Raw genomic sequence first — 14,121 nt, 5'->3', positions numbered from 1 at the left:
TCTATCTATCTATCTATCTATCTATCTATCTATCTATCTATCTATCTATCTATCTATCTATCTATCTATCTATCTATCTATCTATCTATCTATCTATCTATCTATCTATCTATCTATCTATCTATCTATCTATCTATCTATCTATCTATCTATCTATCTATCTATCTATCTATCTATCTATCTATCTATCTATCTATCTATCTATCTATCTATCTATCTATCTATCTATCTATCTATCTATCTATCTATCTATCTATCTATCTATCTATCTATCTATCTATCTATCTATCTATCTATCTATCTATCTATCTATCATCCCTCCCTCCCTCCCAAATTTAGCCAAACACAAGACACGTTTCACCCCGACTAGAAAGATTGCGATGGTTATATCACAACATCTCATGCCACAAGGTCTCATTACATGCCTCGTTTTAAGTGGAGCTGATAGTTGAACTAAAATTTAACAGTTTTTTACTGAAACAATTCTTGCACGCTGCCCATATTTGTCATAGAATTAAGAAAATGTGTTAAAGAAACTTCACTGTGCACTGTGCATTGTTGTGCTATCCTGTGGTTTTATGACTGAGCTGATTTTCAAAAATGTCCTTTTTTCTGTTCTCTTTAGGTTTTTTCATACCTTGTATCTAGGAATACGGAGTCATCAGAGTTCTAAGACAGAACGTTGGCGTTACTACTGGAGGATGGTGTATGAATTTGCTGATATGAGCATGTTGCATTTACTGGCAACCTTTCTGGAGAGTGCACCACAGTTGGTGTTGCAGCTGTGCATCATCATACAAACACACAATCTTCAGGCTGTTCAAGGTAACCCACACTACTTGTAACCACTACTTTCCATTCAGTATGTTTTAATACCAGCAATTCTCAAAAAAGGTAATTTAAAAAAAGACATCTTACAGTTTAAGAAATAACTTTGCCATTTCACATATGAAATTAATTTTGTAAAGTTCCAACAACCTTACATCAGCGATTCTCAAACTCAATGTTCGTAAGTCAGAATCTGATTTCTAGATGAGGCCAGGACCAATGGCTAAATTCCTTCTATTCACTTTGCTCACAACTTACAAGGAAATTGTTCTTTATTCCCTCCAATTGTTTGTTGAATTTTGATGGTAATACATAATGAACGATAAGATTTTTATTGATGTATTTTTAACTTTGACTCAAAGTGAGGCTTTTTAAACTTCTGTAAGTGTATTGGTAATTTTGGGCGGCAGATGAAGGTGGAGACCTCGGCGGCCCGATCCCCGGACGCTTAGGCTAGCTCTAGGGACGTGGAATGTCCCTTCACTGGCGGGGAAGGAGCCTGAGCTTGTGTGGGAGGTCGAGAGATATCGACTAGAAATAGTCGGGCTCACCTCCACACACAGCGTGGGCTCTGGAACCCATCCCCTCGAGAGGGGCTGGACTCTCTTCTACTCTGGAGTGGCCCACGGGGAGAGGCAGCGGGCTGGGGTGGGTTTGCTTGTTGCCCCCAGCTCAGCCGTCTCGTGTTGGGGTTTACCTGAGTGGATGAGAGGGTTGCATCCCTGCACCTTCGGGTTGGGGACAGGTCTCTGACTGTTGTTTCGGCCTACGGGTTGCAGTGCGGGGTACCCGATGTTGTTTGTGTCCCTGTCAGGGGTGCTGGATAGTGCCCCTCCCGGGGACTCCATTATTCTGCTGGGGGCTTTCAACGCCCACGTGGGAAACGACAGTGACACCTGGAGAGGCGTAATCGGGACTGGCCTCCCCGATCTGAATCCGAGTGGTGTTTCATTATTAGACTTCTGTGCTAGTCATAGATAATGAACACCATGTTCAAGCATAAGGATGTTCATCAGTGCACTTGCCACCTGTACACCCTAGGCAGGAGGTCGATGACCGACTTTGTTGTCGTATCGTTAGACCCTCGGCCACATGTTTTGGACACTCGGGTGAAGAGAGGGGCTGAGCTGTCCACTGATCACCACCTGGTGGTGAGTTGGATCTGCTGGAAGAGGAGAAAGCCAGACAGACTTGGCAGGCCCAAGCGCATAGTGAGGGTGTGCTGGGAATGTCTGGCAGAGCCCTCGGCCAGGGATGTATTCAACTCCCACCCCCTGGAGAGCTTTGACCAGATTCTGGGGGATGTTGAAGACATAGAGTCCAAGTGGACCATGTTCTCTGCATCTATTGTCGATGCTGCTGCCCGTAGCTGCGCCCGTAAGTAAGGGATGCTGTCAAGCTGAAGGAGTCCAATCGGCTGCGGTTGGCTTGTGGGACTTCTGAGGCAGCTGATGGGTACCGTAAGGCCAAGCGTGCCACGGCCCAGGCTGTGGCAGAGGCAAAAACCCGAGCCTTGGTGAGGCCACGGAGAAGGACAACTGGTTGGCCTCGAAGCGATTCTGGCAAACCGTGTGGCGCCTCAGGAGGGGGAAGCAGTGCTGACCTCAACTGGAGACATTATCGGGCAGTGGAAGGGGTACTTCGAGGATCTCCTCAATCCTGGCATCACGCATTCCCTGGTGGAAACAGAGGCTGGGGACTCGGGGTTAGACTCTTTCATCACCCAGGCTGAAGTCACCGCGGTGGTAAAAAGCTCCGCGGTGGAAGGGCTTCGGGGGTGGATGAGATCCGCCCTGAGTACCTCAAGTCTTTGGATGTTGTAGGGCTGTCATGGTTGACACTCCTCTTCAACATTGCGTGGCGGTCAGGGACAGTGCCTCTGTACTGGCAAACTGGGGTGGTGATACCCCTTCATAAGTAGGGGGACCGGAGGGTGTGTTCCAACTACAGGGGGATCACACTCCTCAGCCTCCCTGGTAAGGCCTATGCCAGGGTATTGGAGAGGACAGTCCGACCGATAGTCAAAGCTCGGCTTCAGGAGGAGCAGTGTGGTTTTCGTCCCGGCCGTGAAACACTGGACCAGCTCTATACCCTCTACAGGGTACTTGAGGGTTCATGGGAGTTTGCCCAACCGGTCCATATGTGTTTTGTGGATCCAGAAAAGGTATTCGACTGTGTCCATCGTGGTACTCTGTGGTGGGTGCTCCAGGAGTATGGAATCGGGGGCCCTTTATTAGGGTCTCTGTACAAGCGAAGCAGGAGTTTGGTCCGCATTGCCGGCACTAAGTCGGACCTGTTCCCAGTGCATTTTGGACTCCAGCAGGGCTGCCCTTTATCACCGGTCCTGTTCATAACTTTTATAGACAGGATTTCTAGGCGCAGCCAAGGGCCGGAGGGGGTCTGGTTTGGGGACCAGTGGATTTCGTCTCTTTGTTTTGTGAATGATGTGGTCCTGCTGGCCCCCTCTAGCCAAGACCTACAGCATGCGCTGGGGCAGTTCGCAGCTGAGTGTGAAGCGGCTGGGATGAAGATCAACTCCTCCAAGTCCGAGGCCACGGTTCTCGACCGGAAAATGGTGGCTCTTCCTCTTCAGGTTGGAGGGGAGTTCCAGCCTCAAGTGGAGGAGTTCAAGTATCTCAGGGTCTTGTTTACGAGTTAGGGAAGAATGGAGCGGGAGATCGACAGATGGATCGGTGTGGCTGCCGCAGTAATGGAGGCACTGTGCCGGTCCGTTGTGGTGAAGAGAGAGCTGAGCCAAAAAGCAAAGCTCTCAACTTACCGGTCGGTCTACATTCCTACCCTCACCTATGGCCATGGACTTTGGGTCATGACCGAAAGAACGAGATCCCGGATACAAGTGGCTGAAATGAGCTTCCTCCATAGGGTTGCCGGGCGCTCCCTTAGAGATAGGGTGAGGAGCTTGGCCATCCGAGAGGGGCTCGGAGTAGAGCTGCTGCTCCTCCACATCAAGAGGAGCCAGTTGAGGTGTCTCGGGCATCTATATCGGATGCCTCCTGGACGCCTTCCTCGGAAGGTGTTCAATGCACGTCCCACCGGGAGGAGGCCAAGGGGACGTTTCAAGAGATGCTGGAGGGACTATGTCTCTCGGCTGGCCTGGGAACATCTTGGGCTCCCCCCGGAGGAGCTGGAGGAGGTTTCTGGGGAGAGGGACGTCTGAGCGTCTTCAATGAGTCTGCTGCCCCCGCAACCCGGTCTCGGATAAACTGGAAGAGGACGAATACGAGTACCTGTAGTATAAAGATCACTGTGAGTTGGTTGGAAATTTAAATATATCCTTGGAGTGGTGGAAACTTACAAGCTAGTCAGATGTATGCTGTATCAATCCATCTCATGAGCTGATTTCTAAACAACATCTGGAAACAAAGAAACATATACTGTTTGATGCTGCAGCAGATTCAACACATAAAGCCAAAGGTTTACCCCATTCTTGACTGAATTAGACTGACATTGTAGAGTAATATTCACTTACATAGTTTGTTCCAGTGATGAAACATTTTAAAAGCTTGATGTATTTTAATTACATTGGAAATACAAAGTTACTGTAGGGAGCAGAAATTGAAAGAAAACATCTTAATATTGAAGAGATTGGGCAGTAAAACGTTAAATTAGGATTAAGATGATCAGAATCAGAATCAGCTTTATTGCCAAGTTTGTACATACAACAAACAAGGAATTTGACTCCGGTACACTGCGTTATATGATATATTCTGCATATATCTTTATGTCCTTAAATACATATATACAATATACACATATATACAAGGTGGAATTTTGACTTCAGTATGAGGTTGTTTGGTACTCTATTAAATGTTCATCAGGAGAAACAGCCTGGGGGAAGAAACTGTCTCTCTGGCGGCTGATTTTTGTAAACAGTGCTCTGTAGCAACGGCCTGAAGGTAAAACTCTGAACAGTTTTTGTGCAGGGTGTGTGGGGTCTGCAGAGATTTTAGCAGCTCTTTTCCTGACTCTAGACCTGTATACGGCCTGGATGGAGGGAAGGTCAGCCCTGATTATTCTCTCTGCAGTCCTGATTATTCATTGCAGTCTGGACCTGTGCTGTTTTGTAGATGAGCCAAACCACACTCAGATGGATGAAGACAGGATAGACTGAATGATGGCAGTGTAGAAGATGACCAGCAGCTCCTGTGGAAGGTTGTACTTTTTGAGTTGCCTCAGGAAGTACAGTCTCTGCTGTGCCTTCTTCCGAACAGTGTCTATGTGTGAAGACCATCTCAGGCCTTTAGAGATGGTGGTTCCTAGGAACCTGAAGTGGTCAACAGCTGACACGGTGTTGTTGAGGATGGTGAGGGCGATCTATGGGGATGGTGTTCTCCGAAAGTCCACAACCATTTCCACAGTCTTGAGTGGGTTGAGTTCCAGGTAGTTCTGACAACACCAGTGTACCAGCCGATCCACCTCCTGTCTGTATGCAGACTCTGTATGCAAGGGTGGCGTTGCGCGGGGCCCTTGCCTTGCCGTTGCGGCGCGCTGTGTGGTGGGGGAGCGGGGTACGGTGGGGGTTCTTAGAGCGGGGCTGTGTGTGGAGCTTGCGCTGTGTGGGTGTGGCTTCATTGGCTTCTCGGCCACGGAGTTCACTTGTGGGGGTGTGCCCCTGTGGGGGTGGGGATTCGTGGCGTTTGGGTTCGGTGGGATGTGTTCGATATCGGTGTCCTTGTTGGGGGTGGCCCTGTGGGGAGGTTCTTGTTGGGGTTCACTGGGGGTGGGAGACTCATGGGGTTGGGATCGGAGCTCGTTGGGGGGTCGGGACTGCTCCGTCCTGGGGCGGCTCCGGTTGGCGGGTTGCTTTGGGCCATGTGGACCCCTCTTTTGTACATAGCCCCCTCTCCGGAAGTGTAATCTTGTATTCTCTTCATCCTTCTTTCTCTCCTCCACTCTTTCCTCCTTTTCTCCCCTTTTCACCCCATCTCTCTCTTTTTTGAGCTTATTTTTTCCTTTTCATTTCAGTCTCCGTGTCCGTAACAATTGAAATATTCCCAAAGAAGTTTATAATAAAGTTTATTTTATAAATATCAAGCAGAGCTTTAAAGCATTAGCTGTGAAGCTCTGCTTGTGAAAGTAAATCTGTTGGGCAATTTCTTGGCACTCAGACAACAATTCTGAGCGATACTCTGCCGGACAGGACACGGTAAAAAAAAAAAAAAGACAAATGGAGGCTGGGATGTTGAGCTGGGTGAGCTTCTGGTGGAGGATGTGTGGTATGATGGTGTTGAAGGCCCAGCTAAAGTTTACAAACAGGATCCTGGCATACGTCTCTGGATGGTCGAGGTGTTGCAGAATGAAGTGTAGACCTATGTTAACAGCATCATATGCTGACCTGTTTGCTTGGTAAGTAAACTGCAGGGGGTCCAGCAGGGGGCCTGTGATGTCTTTCAGGTGCTTCAACACCAGCCGCTCAAAGGATTTCATGACCACAGACGTCAGGGCTACAGGTCTGTAGTCAGTGGCCAAGTGGCCAGGTGAGGCCAAGTGGCCAGGTGAGGATTCTATTCAGGATGGGTGGGGGGGCTCCTATAGGCAGTCAGGTTTCTCAGACCAGTCCATACAGCTGAAGCATCACCAGTAGAAAGGCTGTTCTTCAGCTTCTCGCTGTAACTTCTCTTGGCTGCTTTGATCTCCTTTGTTAGTATGTTCCAAGCCTGCCGGTACAGCGTCCAATCTCCACTGCTGTGAGCTTCTTCCTTATCCACATGTATTTTGTGGACCTGGTAACAGCATGATATGAGTCTGTTAAAGTTGTGTAACAGTGGTCCAGTGTGTTTTTGTCTCTGGTTGGACACTTAATATGCTGTCTTTTTGGGGAGTTCATTGGAGAGGTTTGCACTGTTAAAATCTACCAGTATTATAGTGAAAGAGTCAGGGTATTTTTTTCTCCACGTCTGTAATCAGCTCAGCAAAATATTTTTCAGCGGCAGAAGTGCAGCCATGCGGAGGAAAATATGAGCCAATTATTATAAAAGAGGAAGACTTTCTAGGTGAATAAAACGGTTAACAGTTTATGGAAAATGACTCCAGATCAGGACTACATGTTTTCCCCAGCACTTTTACGTTTCTGCACCAACCTTCGTTTATATAAAAGCAGATTCCGCCTCCTCGCCTCTTCCCCGATAGCTTCGCGTTGCGATCCGCTCTGAACAGGTGGAAGCCCGGCATTAGCAGTGCGCGGTCCGGGAGGTTTTCACTCAGCCATGTCTCTGTAAAGCAGAGAACCGCTGATCCACGGAGGTCCGTGTTTTTACTGGTCAGAAGAAGCAGCTCATCCATCTTGTTACTTAGAGAGCGGATATTTGCTAGATTGATTGAAGGCAGTTGTGTTCAAAGTCCTCTTTGGCCGAGCTTTACCAGGGCATTTCCCCTCCGACGCTTTCGGTGAACTATCCCATAGAGTGCTGCGGCTCCGCTCGTCAGGAGTTCGGTGAAGCTCGGATTGATGAATGATGGTGAAAAAATCCCGAGAGAGGACTCTCTGATGTTGAGAAGTTCCTCTCTGCTGAATGAGACCACAGAATTGTGGCTCGAGACCACAGTACTGTGGCTCGAAAAACATAAAAACACACAAAATACACAAAGAAAGAGACAGCAAAGCTGCCGAGGCTGCCATCGTCGGCACCATCTTGTCTATGGTTGTGATACAAAATAGGCATAAGAGTTGCATGTCCTAAGTCGCCCGGAAATGACGTGAAAGGGGAAGTCTCCATTTGTTCATTGTATGAGCATCAGTGATAAACTGTTCAGGCATAAGCCCAGCTCCAGGAGTTTGTAATAATACTTCGGAAGTTGCGCTTGATCAGTAAAGCAGCTTGACAAAAAAATAAGTCAAAATAAACAGTCTCTTAGAAACGAAATTACTTTATCCGGGACTGAGTCATGGGGGCAGCAGTCTTAGTAGACATGTCCAGACTTCCCTCTTCCCAGACACCTCTTCCAGCTCCTCCAGGGGAAGCCCGAGGCATTCCCAGGCCAGCCAAGAGACATAGTCCCTTCAGCGTGTCCTGGGTCGTCCCCTGGGCCTCCTCTCGTTGGGATATGCCTGGAACACCACCCAGGGGAGGCGTCCAGGAGGCATCCGATACAAATGCCCAATCCACCTCAACTGACTTCTCTCAATGTGGAGGAGCAGCGGCTCTACCCCGAGCTCCTCCCTGATGGCTGAGCTCCTTGCCCTATCTCTAAGGAGTGCCCAGCCACCTTACGGAGGAAGCTCATTTCAGCCGCTTGTATCCGGGATCTCATTCTTTCAGTCATGACCCAAAGTTCATGCCCATAAGTGAGGATAAGAACATAGACTGACCGGTAAATCGAGAGCTTTGCTTTTTGGCTCAGCTCTCTCTTCACCACAACGGACCGGCACAGTGTCCTCTTTACTGCAGTGACTACACCTAAACGTCTGTTGATCTCCTGCCTCATTCTTCCCTCACTCATAAACAAGACCCTGAGATACTTGAACTCCTTCGTGTGAGGCAGGAGCTCCATTCCAACCTGAAGAGGGCAAGCCACCCTTGTCCATTTGAGAACTTGGAGAATCTGACATTCATCCCAGCCACTTCACACTCGGCATACTGTAGGTCTTGGCTAGAGAGGGCCAGCAGGACCACGTCATCTGCAAAAAGAAGAGACAAAATCCACTGGTCCCTAAACCAGACCCCCTCTGGCCCTTGGCCGCGCCTAGAACTCCTTTCCATGAAAGTTATGAACAGGACCGGTGACAAATGGCAGCCCTGCTGGAGTACAATATGCATGGGGAACAGGTCCGACTTAGTGCAACGCAGACCAAACTCCAGCTCTGCATGTACAGAGACTGGATGGCCCCTAATAAAGGGCCCCCGACTCCATACTCCTGGAGTGCCCCCCACAGGGCACCACGGGACACATGGTCGAATGCCTTCTCCAGGTCCACAAAATACATGTGCACCGGTTGGGCAAACTCCCATAAATCCTAGAGCACCCTGTAGTCCTCTAGAGGGTGTAGAGCTGGTCCAGTGTTCCACTGCCGGGATGAAAACCACACTGCTCCTCCTGAAGCCGAGGTTTGACTATTGGCCAGAATCTCCTCTTCAACAACCCGGCATAGGCCTTCCTTGGGAGACTGAGGAGTGTAATCCCCCTGTAGTTGGAACACATTGGGGACTTCAGCCTGGGTGATGAACAAGTCCAACTCCAAGCCCCTGCTTCCACAAGGGAAGGCGTAACGGCAGGAGTAAGGAGATCTTTGAAGTACTCCTTCCACCACCCAATAATGTCCCCCGTTGAGGTCAGCAGCTCCACACCCCCAATGTAAACAGTGTTGGCGAAACACTGCTTCCCTCTCCTTAGGCCCCGGGCAGCTTGCCAGGATCGCTTCGAGGCTGGTTGGTAGTCCTTCTCCATGGCCTCACCGAACTTCTCTCGGTCCCGAGTTTTGGCCCTGTCACAGCCTGGAGCACGCTTGGCCTCACGGTACCTGCCAGCTGCCTCAGGAGTCCAACAAGCCAGACAAAAGAATAATAAGTCAAAATAGAAACGTAATTATTTATTTGTTATGTTTAGCGTCTTTTTACATTTGGTTGTACTATTTCTCTATTTATACTTGGTCTTTAAATTGTAATAAATTAAATGTGAGGAAGATTAATTCAGTTTCCATTTGAACTTTTACAAAAGTGAATTTAAAATGTTTTGAGTTAACATATATTTAAAAGTGTAAATTTGGCAAGAGTTTATTTATTAGAACATACATTCCGATGAGACCAGTATGTCAGATTAAAAATACCAGGTATTAAACATACCATTCATTAAGCCCACATTTCTGCATTAGAAATTGTTTTTTAATTGGTCTGATGTAATATTCTAATCTAAAATGCGTTGTTTGCATTAGATGCAAGTGAAAATTAATCATCAATAACAGAAATACAGGGTTTAAAAAATCAGTCTGTGTGTAAAAAGTTTATGTAATGTATGTTACTTAGTGAATTAATGTTTATAATATTCAAATTTATTGTCAAGTCAAGTTTATTTATATAGCGCTTTTCAGCAACAAGGCACTCAAGGTGTTGTACATAAGGAAAAACATTACAATGATACAGAAAATCAAACAACAGAGGTATTTAAAAAAATAAAGAGAATAGAATGATGGATAAGAAAATGAAAGGAAAGTTGGACTGAAAACTTAACTAATAATGTTTAGATGACACATTCAAAGGCCACTCTAAAAAACGTTTTTAATCTTGATTTGAAACAACTTGTGGTTTCAGCACTTTTACAGTTGAATATGACTGTACATGGCATACATTTGGAAGTAATTTAAAGTTTTGGCTTTCTTAATTAATGAAACAGTAAACTAACATTAAAACCTTTAAATGAGTCCTCGCTTTCCTCCACCTTTACGGTTCATCTTGACGGCTTCTGCCCTTACTTTAGCTAGATGCCTGGTGAAGCATGAGGCATACAAGGGATTTTATTGGAAACACCTTGTCACATCTACTGTTCAAAAAGTGAATAACATCCAGTTTCAATTTAGCATTATTAAACTCTTTACTGTGATGATGGACCAGCATAAATTGTGCAGAGACCTGTGTTTTAATTTGATTTGAAAGCCCGGCTTTAGCCAAATCAGTATCAATAAAATAATCTACATACCTAAGGATTGGGTTAGTCACTATTATGCACAAATGTAACTAATGTCACTAATTTGAATTATACCTAAATGTACATTATAATGTAATGTATATACTATATTTACAGTAATCTCTAGTTAATTTAGCATCTGTTTGACAAAGAAGAACTCAATTATTTTTTTTATTGTAAAAATTATTTAGGCAATAAGGTTCAGGCAGTGGTTTCTTTGAAATGCAAATGGAGTAGTACGTAAGGAGCGTTTGCTCTTATTTAGCATTAGAGATGTTCCAAACACTGACAGTGATGCAGTCACATGTCACTCTCAGGAAGACCTCTGAGAAGGCTTTCATATTCACATTAGATTAAACTAAAATAATCTTGTTCTATTAAGTTTGTATGTTTATTCATTTCATGATAGACTGTTTATTTAGATGGATGTAAAAACATATTCTTCAAAGTATTTTATCTCTTTCTGCTATGTATAATTGTTAAAGTACTGAAGATACACTTTCTTTTCCTAATGCATATGGTGATCTTGAGTGCACATTGAGTGCACCATTGCCTTCTGATGAAACAAGAGTGAGTGAGGGATAACAATTCACTGACTAAAGAAATGTACTGTACAAAAGAACACTAATAAAAAAAAATACAGACACTAAAAACTGGAATGGTTTGAACTGCTGTGCCTTTCTGCCTTCTCCAGAATGTTTCTCACCATCTTCCAAATGGCACATTATGCTATTCTGTATTGAAAATAATGGCAAATGAAGGTGATATGATGAGGCTGGTTCTATCGTTTAATTCATGCATTTAGCTCTGTACAGCATATCTCTTAAAATTTGGGGCTTTATAAATTCCACAACAATTCTGAGTCCATCACTACAAACAGGGGCCCGAAGATGGACCCTTGGGGAACGCCACATGTGATTTTTGTGGTCTCTGATGCAAAGTTACCTACTGACACAAAAAAGTACCTGTCTTTCAAGTAGGATTCAAACCAATCGAGTGCTGTTCCAGAAAGGCTGACCCAGTTTTCCAGGCGCCCTAATAAAATGGAGTGATCAACAGTGTCGACTGCTGCACTAAGGTCCAACAATACCAGCACTGTGGTTCTTCCACAGTCTGCATTTATACGGATGTCATTGAACACCTTGACAAGAGCAGTCTCTGTACTGTGGTGAGCAGGAAGCCTGACAGGAAGACATCGAAGCAGCTGGTCATTGTTAGTGTCATGATTTGCGGGTGTTTTTGGTTTATTATTATTATTATTATTATTGAGAGATTTTGAATCATGCTTCTGGTCATGCTTTAGTTTTTGTCTTCTTGTTCATGTTTTGTCAAGTTAGGTTTTTGGATCTGGTTATGCTTTAGTTTCATGTTTTTTTAGTTGTATTTCTATTAGTTTGTATCCTTGGATTTCCGTTCTGCTCAAGCCACATTTTGTTTTTTCCTGTTAATCAACTTTATTCGGTTCACCTGCACCTAGTTAATCTGTCTCCCTGCTTCACCTGGTTCACACTCTATGAATACACTTCTGTTCCGTCCATTCCTCATGGAAACATTTCAGATCATGTCACTTTGTTTTAAGGATCATGCCATGCCTGTCTCGCCTGCCTGTTCACTGTTTTGTTCCTGCCTCCTCTAGTGAGTGAGTTTTTGTTTTTCCAAGATTAAATCTTTCACCTGCCGTCATGCTGCCTGCTTGTCTGCATTCCGGGGTCCTCCATTGCATTAAACCTGGCAGTTAGGAAGTTGTTTAACTGCTGAAAAACAGCTTCTTCAATAATCTTACTGATGGAGGGGAGGTTTGAGATAGGCCTGTAGTTCTGCAGTAGCAGCTTGTCCAAGTTGCTCTTTTTCAATAGAGGTTTGATAATTGCTGTTTTTAGGGCCTGGAGGAAAACACCCGACAAAACGGATGAGTTTATTATTTGAGTTAAATCAGACATTAGGACATGCAAAGCTTTCTTTAGGAATCTGTGGGTAAAACATCGAGACAGCAGGAAGAAGAGCTTAGTTGCTGTACGATTTCTTCTAAGTTTTTGTAGTTTATTTGGTGAAATTGGGAAATTTTGTAAAAATAATTTTGGAGACAACTTTGGTACTGGAGTTGATGAGGATGTGCTGACTGTCCCTCTGATCTTTTGTTTATATGCAGTGAAGAAGATAGCAACTTCCTTGCAGGCCCTGATAGAGTGGAGTTCAGATGCTACAGTTACAGGAGGTTTTTTTAACCTGTCAACCTTGGTAAATAATGCACGAGCATTGTTAATGTTTTTGCTGATGATCTCAGAGAAGAAAGATTCTCTCGCATTTTTCAGATGTAGGTTATATCTGTATAGTCTCTCTTTATAGATAATATAGTGAACCTGGAGTCCAGTCTTTTGCCACCTGTGTTCAGCTTTTCGACACTCCTTTTTTTCACTTCTAACTTCTAACATTTTTTTCCCCAGAAATGATTTTCACTTCAATTGGAGCAATTAAATCAGTGATGCCCAAGATTTTAAAATAAAAGTTGCCTACCAGCTCATCTACAGTGTTACAGGGCAAAGTGGAGGTAGAAGAGTAAATCTGGTTAGAGGTTTCAGCAGCACAATCCTTAAAGATGCGTTTTCTTATAATGTCTCTTTGGCTAACTGAGTCATTGGAGATGATGCTTTCAAAAATAACAGAAAAGTGGTCAGATCGGGCAACATCAGTTACAGACACCTTGGAAATGTTTAGACCCTTAGTGATGATCAAGTCCAAAATATGTCTCTGTTTGTGTGTTTGCTGTTTAACATGTTGAGTCAAACCAACATTTCTAAGAGTGTCACATAGATCTATTGCACTTCTGTCTTCAGGATTGTCCATGTGAATGTTGAAGTCTCCCACAATAATTAAACAGTCATAATCAACTCATATCACAGATAAAAGCTCATTAAAATCCCTGAAAAAGTTTGTTTTGGACTTAGGAGGCCGTGTAAATATTCAAGACAATAGTTCGGACCGGGCTCTTTACCTGGAGAGCCAAATACTCAAAAGATTCAAATTTGCCCAGAAATACTTTTTTACACTCTAATAAATATTTAAACAAAGTGGCCACCCCTCAACCTTTTCTTTGCTGTCTGCTCTCACAAAGAAAATTGTAGTTCGGAGGCGTCGACTCTATCAGAATGGGAGCTTCATTAAATTCATGTAACCATGTTTCTGTTGAAAACAACATCAAGTTCATGGTCAGTAATGAAGTCATTGATTAAAAATGATTTTCCTGACAGAGATCTAATGTTCAATAACACCAGTTTATATGACTTAGTTGCTGATATTAACTTTGTGTCTGGTTGTACCTGACAGTTTATGGCTTTTAAGTTTGATTGTTTATTACTGTCTCTTTTTCTTTTGGCTTTGTTCTTTCTAAGCACAGATATTTTACAACTACCTTAGGGGAAACCTTCATAATAAGAGCTATAACAACATTTAATTTCCCTTTGGGATTAATAAAGTATTTTTGAATTGAATAGAATTGAATTGAATCAGGGGCCCAAGTTTTTCTTGCAAATGATAATTTATGATAGAGTTACCACTGTGGCCCAGACTGTATCACAGAGAAGTGATATGTAGGCCCTGATTTGAAAGAGATAGATTAGGAGGTGGCGGGGTTCTGCAGCTTTTGGAAGATGTTGG

General features: G+C 44.5%; 1 protein-coding gene across 1 annotated transcript in view; it reads left to right on the top strand.

Annotated features, from left to right (window-relative positions):
• xkr4 (XK related 4) overlaps positions 1-14,121 on the top strand; it is a 40,809-nt gene that overhangs the window by 4,666 nt on the left and 22,022 nt on the right. The window contains exon 2 of the mRNA XM_047367266.1: positions 626-825. Within this exon, the coding sequence (XP_047223222.1) occupies positions 626-825 (200 nt within the window). The remainder of the gene's footprint in view (positions 1-625; positions 826-14,121) is intronic.

The sequence above is a fragment of the Girardinichthys multiradiatus genome, chromosome 6 (assembly GCF_021462225.1).
Source record: "Girardinichthys multiradiatus isolate DD_20200921_A chromosome 6, DD_fGirMul_XY1, whole genome shotgun sequence".
In the NCBI taxonomy this organism is placed as follows: domain Eukaryota; kingdom Metazoa; phylum Chordata; class Actinopteri; order Cyprinodontiformes; family Goodeidae; genus Girardinichthys; species Girardinichthys multiradiatus.
Note: the sequence above shows the minus strand (reverse complement) of the source record. Positions and strands in the feature narration are given on the sequence as shown.